This window comes from Pygoscelis adeliae, unplaced genomic scaffold, assembly GCF_000699105.1.
Source record: "Pygoscelis adeliae isolate BGI_AS28 unplaced genomic scaffold, ASM69910v1 Scaffold106, whole genome shotgun sequence".
NCBI classification, from domain to species: domain Eukaryota; kingdom Metazoa; phylum Chordata; class Aves; order Sphenisciformes; family Spheniscidae; genus Pygoscelis; species Pygoscelis adeliae.
In genome coordinates, this window is record NW_008824939.1 from 2800137 (window position 1) to 2816761 (window position 16625).

The following is a 16625-nucleotide window of genomic DNA, read 5'->3' on the forward strand; positions in this document are numbered from 1 at the left end:
TATGATTGCAGTAAGTACTATCACTCACAGCACTTTCTGTTAAAATGCCAAAATGTACTAAAAATCCTGTCAAATGCTGCTGGATGTAGATGAAATGTAAGATTCTCCCTTCAGTTTGATCACTGAACTAAATCACACTTTGTGAAATTATATTGTACAGTTATTTATTATAATAATGAAATTGTATCTGAAAAAAATATACTGATAATTTATTTCAAACTTTCTGATCAGTATTGCCAAGGGTTCCAGTTTGCCACTTACAAACACATGTGAGAGTTATCTAATATGTGAGCTCTGCAAAAAACCACCCAGCTGCCAATGGCTCTGTTACAGGTGCATGCACACTGCAATTAGCCTGCTGATTGGTATGAAGGCCCTGGTATACACCTAAATTTAACTTGGACAGAATTACTGCAACGGTCACCGACTTGTGTAGGTAGGATTTTAGGAGTATATGATTAAATTATTGATCACCTTAGGAAAGAGAAATTGGGTAAGTTCCACCAAATTGCCCTGTAGGCAACCATCCCATATTCTGTATAGTAATCCTGTATTTAAAGGACATTTCAGATGGTTTGAACAACAAAGACATGGACCTGTCTATTCGTAGAAGAATAAAGAGATGATGCACAAAACGTTGTGCTTATTAAGATTCACTTTGACCGTATCCTTAAGTACTTTTTTTTTTCCCCTTCAAAGCAGATGCCTACAGTTGCTAAGCTCTTGATTTTGGAAGAATTATCGCAGGAGAAGCTTCCTCCTGTAGTAACGATCTCCCATTTGGTCACAGGCTTAAGGATGCAATTTACACAAGGTCAGACCACATAGCCCAGTATCCCATTTCCGACAGAAACCAAAAGCGTTGCCTCAGGATGTCTGTAAGGACAGGGCAGGGACGTGATGATACTCCCCTAAGCACCTCCCCAGCTTCCAATACTTCTGAAGCACAGCAGCTTCGCAGTTAGGGTGGTACCTTTTTTGTTTCCTGAGAAGATTTAAACCCCCCATTGGGTTTCTTTTTCGTTGAACTGGCCTGTTAGATGCTCTTAAAATGATCTTGTTTGAAATGCTACCAGTGCAGCTGAGTTTAAACTTGGCTGTGGCTGTGCTGCCCAAGCAGGGTTACTACAGAAGCTAATGAATTCTGAGTCTGAGGAGGTGTCAAAAGCTACTGGCTACTGGCTCAGCACATTAATTTGCTGCAGGAGGGATATGGTACGCTGGCCAGCTGCATCTCTCCATCCTGTGAGCAAAATTCACCATTTGGAGAAGTTTGGTTTTAAGCTGTATGTAGACCTTGTTCTGATGTGAAGGACTCAATTTCAGTATCTAATGATACACCTGCGTCTTACAGGGTACAATCTTCTGTACCCTGCAAAGTGCACAAGCCTGCGTGCGGCCGCTGTCATTCTGGGCTGGTATGTAATGCAGAACTGCGCTGTGCTGAAACACAGCTGTAAATAGTGACGTTAGCTGACATGATGCTGACCACAGCTGACCCCTATGAGGCAAATCTTATTCTGCATTATGTCAGCTAATCATGATTAAAACATGCTGGAACATAGCAGTTGGATGGGAAGAACGCAAACCTGACTTGATATAGTTTACATGGAGCAGTCAGTCATGATCAGTACTGCATCAGCTGAGCTGAACTGCTAAAATAGGGTCTGTGTTCAAGTTCTGTGGTTCAGACAAGATGTGCTCTGTAAGCACACTGTACTTGCCAGCTCCACAGGGAAGAATAGCTACCCAGGCTTTCTCTGAGTGCACTGATACAACCGTGACAAATGCTCAAAATACTATCATGATAGGAAAATTTTTAGAACAACACAAGCTGAGCAGTGTAAGCATGTGTCCCTAACTAGATGCAAAACTCTGAATTGTATTTTACCAAAGTAATGTGAAAAGTCCCTCACTTCATCAAAGGTATATGTTTCGCTCCCCTTTATTCGATTGGGAAATGGGAAAAAATCCCTGGTAGGTGAGCACTTTACTTCAAAGGAATTTACAGTTTTTTGGGTAAACCTAGGGTAATGACTGAGAATAATTGTTATTTCACAAAATAGATAGTAAGATGTTATTTCCCAGAAAAAATTGCTTATGGCAAGCTTGCCAAGATAAACTTAAACTTATCTAGCATTAATTTTAATTAATTAATTAATTCTCTAAATAGTATTTCAAAAAATTAGCTCAGTGGCAAAATTAGGGCTTACACGCCTTTTTTGCATAGTATACACAACTATTGGCATAAAAACTTTTTTAATTCCTACAAAAGACAGTGCCATTGCACTGCTCTGAGCTCCAGGTAAGTTCCTTCTTATTGCCTTGTGATACAGCTGGTTTAAGAACCATTTCTGTATCCTGTCTGCCCACCTGGAAGAAGAGAGCAGGAAGCTGTGAGAAGATAGTTTTTCTCTTTGAAACTGCTGGTAAGCAAGGACAAGCCTATTAACTTCATAATAAGACTCATAATTTCATTATAAATTTCATAATACATACAAAATCCTGTGTAAATATACCAAAGGGTCAAGTAGCCATTCAATAAAGTATTTTCTGCAACTAATTCAATTCAGCTTTGTTTTTCAAGGGGCTTCAGGTCTTCTTGAAATCAAATGGAATCAGAGCTTGAGTTTATAGATTCTTGGTTAAAAAGCCAGAAAATTGAGTTTGACCTTGAGGTCTAGGTCTTCATTAGGAGACTTTGCTTAGACTTCATTATACCCTGTAGCATGGGATCTCCATGAATCCACATGTTCAAGTAAAGTGGTTTTCACAAAAAGATTGCATCTTGATTTGAGAAATTCAGATGGAAATCCATTTCAGTCATTGATCAGCTGTGTGATCACAGTTAGAAGCTGTCTTTCTTCTATTTGAAATTTGTCTGGCTTTGACTTGCAGCTATTGAACCTGTTACATCTTTGCCTGCTAGATCAAAGATATGTCTATGATGAAATTTCTGTTCCCCATGAGGTTTTTCTCAACTGTGATCAAATCACCCCTTAAACCTTCTCTTTGATATGCTAAGTAGGTTGAGCTCCTGGTCTATCTTGGTATAAAGCATGTTTTCCAACCCTTTAATCATTCTGCTTTTTTCTGAACATCCTCCAATTTTTCAACATTCTATCTAAATTGAACTTTATATAGGATTCCAGTAGCAACTGCTGTAGTGCTAAATACAGGGGTAATACTGCCTTCCTGGTCAATAATTTATTTATGTGAACAGGATACTATTTAGCTTTTTGGCTGCAGAGTTTTAGCCTTAATTTGTCAGAGTCCTAGCTGCTCCACAGTGCCTTAGGTGCCTTAGCCTCCCTATTGCTAAGGGCTTTCCAATTGCATTTCTACATCCTGCCTCCCAGTTGCAGCTCTGCAACCTTTCACGTAAGCTGCTGTGGCAACGTTTTCCAGAGCCTCTGTGGCATTATTTTTCCTTTGTTCTCATGCTGTTTTTCATGTTGCTGTTATTCTCATGACGTTACACCTGCAAACCCATTATTGTTGCAGCAGGTACTCATGGGAAGCAATTGTCTCTCGTGTAAGATTCACCCCTCCTTCTCCCCCTTTTTCCTACTCCTTGTTGTAGCTTTTGGTTTATATTAGGTGACCTAATAACATGCATATACGAGCTTAAAAACCAACCAGGCATGCAGCACCCACCCTGATCAAAGTGCATTCCAATTAGTGCTAATAGGACTGTAAGCAGGAACAACCTGTAGGGAGTTCGAGGAGATGCTCATCAAAAATACACGGTTGCTATGGGAAAAGTATTATGGAGTGATCACTGCTGCACTGGAAAGGATACCCAGGGGAGGAGACTCACCTGGGGACCGCACCACTTCTCTTCGCAGCTGGCTACTGTGGTCTGTTTTCCCTTTCCCCTTCCCTTTTCTTTCTGTCTCTCCCCTTTAGTTCTTACTTTTCTCTAAAAGTAACTTTCGCTGTTAGAGATGATGTATGCCATCAACTACAGTCTCAAGCTGAGCATGTGAACCTGTCTCAACATGAATTGTGCAGCACTGATTTTTAGGATAGGGAGCTTAGGTTTGTAACCTCACATTTAACTGTACTGAAATGCATTTCTATATCTATTCTGTTTGCCAGACTGCTCTGTGTCAGCAAAACTGGATGGAAAATCATACTTCGAGAAATTATCAAAATGGAAAGATGCATCAAAACAACTTCTGAAGAGGTTTGTCTGAGATTGCTGCTATTCAAGGTTTTAACTAATCTAGATGATGAAAGAACACTTACCAGATTTGCAAATGATACTGATCTGATAAGGGTGGTGGTGAGTTTGAGGAAACAATTACAGTTTAAAAGATCCAGGACAGTTGGAGAGATGGTCTGAAAAAATAGGGTGCTGTTCAGGCTGGAATAATGAACTGTGCAAATACAAAGTGGGAACTCAATGAGGTAAAATCTGTAAAAGATTCAGGAGGCAGAGAGACCACAAGCTGAACAGGATTTAACGATGTTACAATTGTAAACAATGGCAAGTCCTAGCCTAGGATATATAAAACAGAAGTATAAGTTACTATGCTACCACATAATCCTTCTCTATTTAGTATGCCTCATGTGGAGGAGAAATGCCTAGATGGGTACTGCACTTTAAGAAGGATGTTTATGAACAAGAAAGGATCCAGATGAGAGATCAAGATCTGGAAAATAAATTGTAGGAGAAAAAGGTTGATCTGGGTTGCTTAGTGTACAAAAAGAAGACTGAAAGAGGAGAGAACAGGGCATGGCAACATAAGAATAGTCTCTAAATACCTCTGAGACAGTGATTAATGATAGGGAATAATTTGATTTGATGCCTGTGGTGAAGTTGATAAGGATAGTGAAGCACAAGGATGGATAGATGGCAATAATACTTAGGACTCCATCACTGGAGTCCTCACTGAATGTCAGAACTCTCTGACATCTGTCAGAAATGACATAGCAGTCTGTTGCTGATCTTGCTTTGGAGTATGGGAATGGAAAATGTTTAAGACTATTAAGTAATTTTAAGAACTCCTTTGGACCTCTTTCTGGCTCGGGGGAGATGTGGATTTGGCAGAGGGAACTGAGGAAAAGAGCTGTATCAAGTACAGAGACCACATTACTTGTTCCCTCTTCTGTGCTGGCCTTTGGAGCAGATCTATGAGAGAGAGAAAACACGTCTCCTGCTCCGTCTTAACTATATGTATCATGCCTTCCCCTCCTTGTTTCTAAGAACTGGGTCAGCCACAAATCACTTCAATCAGAATTATGCTGACAATACTTACTTTCATCTTCAATATACCCCTTCCAGTCAAATGGAGTCACTGTTGAATTAATCAATGTACCATTTTCACCTATGGTGCTGTTTAGCTGGGAAGTAATATTTGTTTCCAGAGTAAAATTTTCTGGAGGCCACTGCAGGCATTTATTCCTCAAGTTGCCCATGAACAGCTGCAGCCCTATTAGTGCAAATACACTCAGACAAAACACAGTCAGGATCATTACATCCGAGAGCTTCTTCACAGACTGAATTAGGGCTCCCACGATAGTCTTCAAGCCTGCAAATGCAAAGGAATTTTTATTCTGATGTTCAAAGCTTTTTTAAAGCATAAAAATGACAGTGTCTCCCAGTAAAGTTATAGATTTCATGCAGAAGCCCAAATAAATGATTGTAATGTCTGTGAAATAACATTTTTGTGAAGAACTTTTTCACTTGTGAAAATTAATAAATAGCTGAAATTTATGTTCATTTGAAACCGTGAATGGAATGAGTTGCATATATTTCAAAACACTTGTTTTAACGCTAAAACAAGTGACTTTTTTTTATTCATGCTGTACATGAATCTCACACAAATGTCTTCTTTCTTTTTATTTGTCAATACCTCTTGCCCCAAACCTTTGCTACTATCAGTTTTATAACATACTAGATTTAGAAGACAGTAGTAAAAAGCCTGTTCAACAATAAATAGGATTAAAATTTAATGCTATAAAACTGGAGATGGTTTGGAAAATCGTAGAATTTTAAGATAATAAATCCCCCATGCAATGCCCATGCTATTCTTTATTATCTTATTCCTTCATCTTCTTACTAAGTCAACATTTCGAACAGTTCTATTTTTTAGACACAAATATTCACAACAAATACCACATAACATCATGTAGGTAAGATACACACGGGTAAGAAAACTTCAGGGTTACTGATATTCGTTGAATGTGGAGAAGAAAGCTTGACATCATACGATGCAAACCACACACGCTGTGTACTGCAATGTCTCATGCAAGAATCTGTTAAACTCAAAGGCTGATTTCAAAAGGAAAGAGCTCATGTTAAAAAGCAATGAATCAGAGATTTCAGTGAATTCTAATATCTTCCGATTCCTGCTTTTTTGTGGAAAGAAATAAGACTTATGTTTAAAAAATATGAATTCTGTTTCAGTGAATTAAATTCAGCCTCAGTGTTTAACCTAGCTCTCACCTGGAATGACTGATATTGTTTTCAAAGCTCGGAGAACTCTGAATGTTCTCAGCGCTGAGACATTGCCCAGGTCCACAAACTCTGTCACATATCTGTAATAGGGGAGTTCACACACAAACACAATGACAGGATAAAAAGGAACAGTTGGGAGGTACAAGGGGCCTAACACCTTACACCAGTTACTTCTTACCTGGGATTACAGAAATAGTTTTCAAAGCTCTCAATACTCTGAAAGTTCGAAGAGCTGAAACATTGCCTAGGTTTACAAATTCTGTTACATACCTGTAGGATTAAATCACAGTTATTCAGAATTTAGGCAAAGTTTATGCTACTTACTTGGGTCTTTCATCAAGACCGCTTTGGCGTTTTTAGCAAAAAATTAAATAGCAACAGTCAGAGGTTTACCTTTCACTGCAGTTTGCCTTGCATTAATATGCTTTCAGAGCCTTCAGTTAAATTAAATGTCTCTGAAGTGAATCACAGTGATTTAACTTTGAAAGCCTAAAATTTATCTAGACTAGATTGGTAAGTTTGGAGAATGAAGTCAAAGGGATGCTCCTTTTCTGCTCAGAGAAAAAAATGCAGGACATGAAATTAGCCTCTCTAATACTAGCTGTACTAATGGCTTCTGCAGTATTTGTGTTTATATCAAAATATGCATATTAGAATGTGAAAATTTTTTTAGACAAAAGTAAATCCATACAAGAATTTCCATTTAACGAAATTGATATGTATCGATACTAATTTCATGCCCTTTTTTGCCCTTCACTTTCAAAGAAAAAGCAAAAAACAAAAACTTACGCAAAGGTAATGACAGTGAAATCAAGCCAGTTCCATGGATCTCGAAGAAAAGTAAAATCTTCTAAGCAAAAGCCCCTTGCAATGATTTTTATGAGTGACTCAAATGTGTAAATTCCAGTGAATGTATACCTGTAAAATATAGGAAAATTTAATCATGATAAGTAACAACAGTTTACATTGGTATTCTGATAGAAACCTGATGATCAAATGAAAGAGGTTTTTATTTCAAAACTGGAAAAGAAATACAGTAAATAAGCAATTTCTTCAAAAATACATTATATTCATCACATATACTTGTGTATTTACATGCATTAGTTGTGACATGCTGTTGAAGTACAGCAGTCCTGATCTTGTACATAAATCAAAATAAATAAATCCATCAAATAAATGACATATATTAAAAATTTATTTGTGATACTCAGTTTAAAAGTATGCAACACTAGATCCGCTATTATTAACCAAGAAAGTTGTGAGCACATGAGTTACTGGAAACTGTCTGAATCACTAACACCTAAACCATCTAGTATTAACTCTAAAAAGGGACAAATGCAAGCATGCACTGAATTCTCACTTTAGGAATACTTTTGCTTATATGCTGTCCTTAACTGACGTGTACAAATAGATGGCCATGGTTCTGCTATTAATGCAGTGGCGTAAAGCAGGAGTAAAAACACTGGGTAGATGCTAAACCATGAAGATGAGAGAAAACTAGTGGAATCTCAGTAGAATACTATCTGTAAACAACTTTCATTTTTTCTACCCAGTCATTCTACTAGAAGGAGATTTAAATAATTATTCAACATTTCTACATAGTTTAGAGAGGAAATAGTAGTAGTGTCTCATGATAGTTCCTGCCAGCACACATGACTGCAGTTACTGGCATGCTGGCTCCTAGAGGAACAGTCAAAGATATCTTTAAATAACATATGCAACTTACTCTACATTCTTTGTCCAGTCCGGAGGGTTACTCATGGTCATAAATACACAGTTGGTCAAAATAGTGCACATGATAAGCATGCTGAATAATGTAGATATAGTTAAGGAAAACACAGTAGTAATCAATACAATATCACATCAGCCATATATCTTAAGTACAGTAGAATATTGCCACTTACACAAACCTTTTAGATGTTGGTAAACATTGCACATGTATTTTGCTTAACCTGGTAGTTTTCATTTTAGTACATTAAACTTTAATATTAGTCTCGATTTGTTGATGTTCTGATGTTGATTTGTTGATGTCCTCATGTTTTGTTTTCAGCTGGTACTGAAAGGCGAAGGAGACGGCTCTCACATGCCTGGGAGGTAACGTGAGCTGAGTAACAGCCAAACCCAAAATAACTTGCAGAAGAATACTGTTTTACTTAAGTACCTGACATGACTGAATAAGCGTTAGTCTTTCACTTCTACAGTTTTGGTACTAAACTCAACAGTTGGCATATGCAAGGTAAAAAAAGTTTATCCTATTTACCATGAGTCAGAGCTGTAGAGAAAGCACACACCACCCCAGCACCCAGCACAGCCAGTCTGTCAAAAACACAAAACAAAACACAGAATACTGTTTTTAATTGCTGAAGTGACTGTATTCCATGTTTCCCTATCACTAGCTTAGCAGTACATGCCTTAGTCAGTGAAACAGAAATCCACAGAGAGCTCACAGATTAAGGTGAATAATTTTCCAATATTATTTTGGGGCTCTCTCAAAACATGTTAGCAGCAAAAGAAGCATCTCTTGTTCTACCAATGCTATAATTTGAAAATGGTTCAATAGTACCTTGTGGTCAATTGCTTGAAAAGCATGGAAAACTGGTGAAGATTAGAATGAAAATTAATTTTTATTTAGAGTTCCAGCAAGGAACAATTAGGTATCCTGGGACTATGAAACCCAGACTAACAGCTCAAAGGGGCTTGTGGTAGGGTTGTGGGACAGTCCACTGGGGCTTCATTACACCCAATGTGATATTCTTGGTTTATGAGATCACTGGCTCTACAAACGGTGTGGTCCTTCCCTTTTTGGGGCAATAAAGTAAACTCAATTAGTCAAACATTTGGAAATACTGAAGTAACCAAACTAGACCAAAACCTGACTCAAAATGGCCACATGATGGCAGCAAAAAAAAAAAAACACTACACCTTTATGGCAAACGATTAACTCAACTCTAATTTTTCCTCTAGTCATCTCTCTGAACAATGTCTTCCTTAAAAAGAGTTGCATCGACATAACTAGCAAAGAAGCTAACTTATACTGAAGAAAGCCATTTACAGATAAACTTGTATATACAAGCCCAGGATTTTTAATTTTTTTTTTTTTTTTAGATCAAGTAGATAGCATTTTGTTGTTTCGGGTATATTTTTATGCCACGGACAAAAAAAGAACCCAACCAACAAAAACCCAACCCTTCACTCTAGGTGAAAGAGGAATAAGAGAAGTAACATTTAAGCCTAAACTTTGCAGAAAATTGGTGCAAACATTAAGATAATTGCTTACAGCTGCTGAACAATTCAAACTTCAGCATATCTTTCCAAGTAAACATTCAAATCACAGGGAAGGATTTAGCTGCCTGATTCCCATAGATAGGTGGGTGATCTTTGTCTAAATGCCTGACCAAGCAGTGAATAGTGATATCTTTCATCAAGTGACTTAACTCATTTTGAAGATCATGTTGTCATACAAGCTCTGTACAGTAAAAATCATTGTTCAGTGACTTAGAATAAATGGTTAGAATGCCTTACAATGCTTGTCCTCACAGTCCACAGACAGCTCTAAAGAATCTGACTTAATATAACTGGGAAATTCCCTTAAATAAAGAGAATCCATTTTGGTAGTTGAAAAACTTGGGAGATGCCTGGCTGCAGCTTCAGTAATCTCATAAAACAGTTAAAGAAGTGGCATGTCCTCTTAGGAGAGCTGAGGTTTTATCCCTATGCAGTGTATTACGTGTTTACAGCTAGGTATCATTCATAACAAAGGCCACAGGTAGATCCTTGCACATTGCTTACTCTGTACATAGCTCGCCACATCTGTGAGCTGCATGGCCAAAGTGCTGTTCGCTCTCAAAGGGAGCAGATGCTCAATAAGGGCTAACATATTTTGAAATCTAAACTCTGGCTGTGCTTTCGTTTATGGGAATCTCATAACTGACACATTCAATGTCTGTGCCTCTTTTCCTTCTTCTTCCACCTTTTGAGTGTTTGATTTACAACCTCACCGTTCCTTTAATTTACTATTTTATGTTCTATAAGAATTCAGCTGTACACATAGGTAAACAATTCTGATCTATGATGACTTCTTCATGGAAATGTACCATCTTTTTCACACTCTTCCCATATAGGCAAGCAGTACGGTTAGAGACACTATACAGCCTCAAGCTAATCAATTACTGGAGCAGCTGAAGTCTCTTATCACCTGTGTGGACTTGGTGGAAGATGTAGATTGGAAAAAACAAACGTTGCCAATTGGTTTCACAGGTACCTGCTGGCAGTCAGGCCACACTGAGTAACACTAATTTCAGCTTCCAAAGGCTAGCACAGGGGTTCTTAGCAGGCACCGCATTTTCTCTAGAGCATACCCCTGTTCCTTTCTAACACTCCTTGTACTCTGCAGCTCCAGCCACTGCTACCTCCCTTTTTTTGTCTGCTCAACCCCCCACCTATTCTTACCTTTTCATCCTTTCCTATTAATTGCCAAAGTCTGGCCATCTCCCATCACTCTTGTGTTGCCCCCTCAGTTCCACACTCTACCTTAACTCAAGTCAGGCAGGCAAAAGGGGAAGAAAAAAAAAAACCAAGGGCAGAATACCAGGAGGTGAGTCAGCAGAACATGAGAGAGAGAAATTCATGCTGTTACCAGTTCCTGTATCTGGTATCACAATAGGTACCGGCAGTGAGGAAGAATAATTGCAGGGAAAGTGTCTGAGCACTGGGAAGAGACAGACTGTTTCTTTGGAGGGGGAGCAACACCTGACCATGTGTCGGCACATGTGATCAAAGCGCCCTATACAGAGGTTCGGAGAATTCGGAGGATGTACAGATGAAGGTTTTCCAACCAATTTCATGGCGCTCAACACACATCTTTCACACGGAAAGTGAAAGGGACAGTTCTGTTACAAAGGCCAAAATGCCAAACACCCACTTCAAAACACGAAGGCAGTAAAGCTTATCGATAAAAGTCAGAAGATTATTGAAAATAATAAGCAACATTACCCCCTAATCTTTTTCTTACAGGTAGCTAACCTTGTATAAGCAGCTGAAATCTAAACTGCATTATGGAATATATTATGTGGTTCTCAGTTAAACACATTCATATTTGCAGTGTTTGTACTACACAGAATTAAAAAAAAAGGAAAAAAAAAGAACCTATGCATCTATTCTTATGTTTAAGATAAAAAAAATTAAAAAAACCCTACATCTATATTTAAGATAAAAATAGCCCACCCCATAGTTGGCTGGTTGGAAAAGAAATCAGTCCATATAGTGAAAGGAAACCTCCTTCTATAATAGAGCTAAATTACATGATCACACAATCAGTTAATAGATAGAAGGAAAAACATTGGACTTGCATATTGTTTATTATAATTGCTTTTGTTCTGACTGCCATCAAGACCAGCTGGATACTCTTTGAATACAATTAGGAGGAACTTAAAACCAAAACCAAATGCAGTAATCAGTGCGCCATTAAAAAACATTACCCACAACTAGCACAGATGCAGGGTTGGAAGGTATTGTAAATCAGAGTCTACAACTTGAATAGATGAGCATTCTTTAGAGGATTCAATCTGACAGTATTTGGCTGCGTTTTCTCAGCATCACTACCACTGTGTTTGTAGGTCTCTGTCAGGTCCCTTAGCTACCGTCCCCAAATGCTCCCTGACTCCTCTCCAGATACCTTCCTCCCCTTCTCTCACTGCCTTAACTTCCAGGGAGCTCAGAGGTCTTCTGAGTCAGCAGCAATCAGCCTTGTTTCTTCCTTTTTCCAAAGACCTAGATGATTCTGCCAGCAGTCTCTCATACTAAGGCTTCTGTCTTAACTACGTCTTACTGTCACACTGAAGTTTTCATTTGGTGACTACTTTTCCCAGTGCTGGGGTTTTGCAAGAAGAGTGCACCAAAACCTCACCCGCTAGAAATTCTCATCAACCTGTTATGAACATCAGCCACCAATCCCCCATCCTAGTCTAAAACTTTACCTTGTGCACCATCCCATCAGCTATGGTCCCCCAATCTGCCCACCACCTGCACGTACAGATGCTTTGCAAACCGCCGGCAGGACCACTGCCTATGCTTTCTGGCGATGTATTAAATTTGGCAGAGGCTTCTGGTGCAAGTGGGCAGGTTTGGGAATGTGAGATTCAGCATGCATGAACCAGGCTTCCAGGCACGCTGCTGCAACAGACTATAAAGCTGATTTGAGGATGGCCTCAGAAGGACCCCTAAAAGACAATATAAATATACCCCCGACCTAGCTGTTCCTGAGCAGTTGCGTATCTGCCTAATTGCTTGCAAAACTGAGAGCTCTTCTGGAATTTGTGAGCACAAACTGCATTTTTTTTTTAAAAAAGATGTAATTACTTTATGAATAGTCTTCATAGTACAAAAAAGAATCTGGGACGCAAAAATTTCAATGTTAAAATAAATCTGAAGAAACTTTTCTGAAAAATTGATCAAGATGGAGTCTTAAATCCATCTGCAGACTTGTACAGCAGAAGTATTGAAATTCAACAGAATAGCTAAAATGCATGTATATGATATATACATATTTTCTAGTATTTATAAAACTTTACCATGTCTTCCCTGTAAAATAAAATTAAAAGCCTATGAAAACCTTTATTTACAATAAAATAGAGAGAGTTATGAGTTTTCTTGATTTCAGTGTGTAACATTTTGAACCACCATTGAAAAAGGATATGAATGTACCAAAATTTTAATAGCTATTTTTCTAAGAGGATTGAAGGGAGTTAAAATGTACAGGGCAGAGGTGGCACTGAATCGGAAGATTGCCTTCCCTTTATTCAATACTATAAAGGTCTGAAAAAGAGAAAGAAAAGACATTTTATAAGTGTGTGTTCACTGTAGATGCTCATTTTAAAACTGTTCCTAGTGACCAATCACCAAACTTGTAACTTTTTTAATAGCTAATACACAAAACCATGACTCATTTTTGATATAAAACTTATTTCCAGTACTTACCTGATGTACCTGACATATGAAGATATAATTTTAAATACAGAACATTTAATTAATGAATGTTTTTATAATACTTCTTCATTAAACAACCTCAGTATAGTAATATGATACATTTACATGATGTGTTTCTTTTAAAAAAAGGTGCAGAGATGATTAACTAAAATTATAATTTTATTTATGTTTTCCTATAGAAAACTCCCCCTTCCTGTTTGAAATGCCATAAGCAGGGAAACCTTACCTGTGGATGTTAATGATGTGTTAGTAAGAGAAAACCTTATAGAAACTGATTTAATAGACTACCCATTTGTTTGTATTTTTTATTCTAGTCTGTTTCTTGGTCTCTGTGCTAAGGAGAGAGGGAAATAGCAGTAACACATTTAGCCATGATTAGGTAGATCTCTGAGGACTGTGGGCATCTGAATACACCTTACCAGAGGAGAGCAAGAGATACATCCCAGATGACCAACCTGCACAATTGTGGTTTGCAGGTGTGAAACTTTCCTAGAACATACATGTTAAATTTAAATGTTAACAGCTAAAGAGCCTATCAAATTCAGATAAACTTAAAGGCACGCAAGCCTTACTTTGGAGAATTGTAGAAGACTTTGTAGGCTGAAAGCTTGTCTATTTTTCTCAAATAAATCTGTAAGCCAAATATAAATGGTATGAGAGCAAACCTTACAAACATTGCTTTGCTTCCACTGTAGGCCATCATGGCTGCGACAGCATTAACACTACAGCATGGGAAATGTGGACTGTCAGGTTTCTTTGTGGCACTAAGGTGCTCTTCAACTGCAAGATCAATCAGAAAAGAATGAAAAACACTGCAGAAGGAAGGCTCAGTAACTCAGAAGAAATGCATGCAGTGGAAGGGATGATACAAGGATTATAGCCTAAATTCAAACTGAATTAAAAGTATTGAAGAATCTGCCCAAGAGAAATGTCCAAAATTGCTTTTTTTTTGTTTTGTAAGAGTTGTATATTTCATAAATAAACTATGATAAAGCCTCCTTGTTTTTCATTACGTTGCTGATGAAGTGAGCTGTAAACTAGAGTGACAGTGGAAGTGTGGGAAATGGTATGTTGGTCTCTTCTGGTGTCCGTGACATCGAGCATCGCTTCAAGACTGTAAGCAAGTGGACTACAAGACTATTTCTGGGAAGGCTGGTGGACAGGGAAAATATGTCAAGGAGGTTCAAGAAGGACGATTCTTCGGTCTGCTTAGATTTGGGAAGCTTAGTATGTATGGCCCATGAAGTACAGATACAAATCTCTAGGAGCACCCGGCAGGTGGAGAGAGATGTGGAGATGAGGGTTTCCACCAGTCTGTGACAGATACCAAGTACTGAAGGCAGAGGAGAAGCAGGGATTAAGCCCTGAGGAAAAGCTGTCCCAGTCCCAGCTGTCCCAGAAGCTGCTGACTTCTTCATTGAGCTGTCTCACTGCCATAGCTCTCCATGGCACACCTTGCACTTCCTGTACAGACCAAACCCCTTAAGAGTAAGGGACATTAATAGTGAGACTTTATATTGTCTTGAGTACAAACTCAAGATGTGTAGGAATGGTGTAACATATGTATTTGATTTCCCCACTTCTGCACAGAAATGGAGAAACTGCATATGAAGCTGAGGACAGTGGGATAAAGCCTGAGCTAATGTTTCTGAATTACACTTCCAGTTATGGATTACAGGTAACGACCTTCAAAGCATAACTGCAGATGACCTGACCTTTAATGAAGCTTTCATTTTAAATACTGAAGCAACCAAGCAGATGAACGATTTTTTGGCACAATGTTTTAAAGCCTCACACCCCAAGCGGGGAGGTGAGTTTCCCCTCCCAGGTCTGTCCCCAACCCCCAGGACTCACAGCTCAGAAGCCTCCAGCTCGCCCTCTCGGCTTCTGTAGCTATGAGGTAGTTGACAAAACACATTAAAAATCACACTCCCTACTAATTTTGTATCTAAGACTACACCACCTACGTTTAGTCAACCTACATTTTTTTAAAAATCTTTGAACACAAGTGTATTAAACATACATCTCTTTTCTAACGTGCCTTATGGAAAATAACAGCATGCTGGCACAGTTCCAGTTTCAGTTGGAAGCTGCTGCTATTTTAGCTGTTCTACTTTCTGCTGCCCTGCATAAGCAGAACCAACAAGACATAAATTCCCTACCTCAGTTTTAATTTTTCACTGAAAGCATCTTTGTGACTGGAGCCTTCAGAATGACTTTGTTGGTCCTCTGACTTCTAGCCTTAAACATGAAATAAAATTGTATCTTATGTCTGAAGAAGAACTTTCATTAAAAAATACAGATAACAGCTGATATCCAATCCCTGTGTCAGCTTCCCTCCCTGGTAAGCCTGCTATATCTCACTCCAGTCTCAACCCAGATGCAAGCCAATGTGTGGGCAGTGTGGATGAACATGAAGTATTGTACCCAAAGCTGTCAGGACAAAGTAGACATACACTGAGAAAAGCTAAATAAATTCTAAACAAATTGTAGGATTAATGTTTGTATATGAAGGATTATGTATACTTTTCAGTTCTTAGGTTTTATAAAGTGCTTTAATCATTTTATAAAGGCAGGAAACCTGCTCACACTCAAAGTATTCGAGCATGAATATAAATTCAAAGAAATCCCTAAAAAGAAGTCCCTGATTTACCGCTTTTGCATCTGTAACCTGGATCCCAGTTCTGTAACTTCTGCCATATTTGATATAAACCCAGAAACTGCATTCTTAGCAGGGCAAAAGAGGAGGAGTATTTTGAGAAGATGCAGCTAAGAGGGAGGAAGAGTCCACACCAACCAAAGATACGGTCTCCGAGAGCCTCTTGGGATAAATAGTTCCCAAAACCTTATTTCTCCTCTCCTTCCTCCCAGTTAGCTTTAAATGTAGTTTCTGGAAGGCTACATTTAGCAGGCTGACTGCTACTCCATTGCATTTCCACTTCCTACAGTTAAACACCATCTAAAACCTCATAGGACCTTCTGAAAGGCAAGAGGTGACATATTGTTGAGCTGGGTCCTTTTCCTTCTCAGGAAAAGCCCCAGGGGCAGCTAGAACAAGAGACTTGTGGCATATTAGAAGTTGGCATTTCTTGGTTTTGTGGTTATCTTTTGAAACCATGTTTTCTGGCAAGACCTTAACTTTTTGTTTTCCTAGAACGTTTCACTTAAAAATTCT

At 38.5% G+C, this 16625-nt stretch overlaps 1 protein-coding gene across 1 annotated transcript in view; it reads right to left on the minus strand.

Annotated features, from left to right (window-relative positions):
• SCN1A (sodium channel, voltage-gated, type I, alpha subunit) overlaps nucleotides 1–16625 on the minus strand; it is a 74535-nt gene that overhangs the window by 53675 nt on the left and 4235 nt on the right. Inside the window, 5 exon segments of the mRNA XM_009325401.1 lie at nucleotides 5265–5537; nucleotides 6645–6736; nucleotides 7256–7384; nucleotides 8193–8282; nucleotides 13161–13279. Coding sequence (XP_009323676.1) covers nucleotides 5265–5537; nucleotides 6645–6736; nucleotides 7256–7384; nucleotides 8193–8282; nucleotides 13161–13279 — 703 coding nt within the window.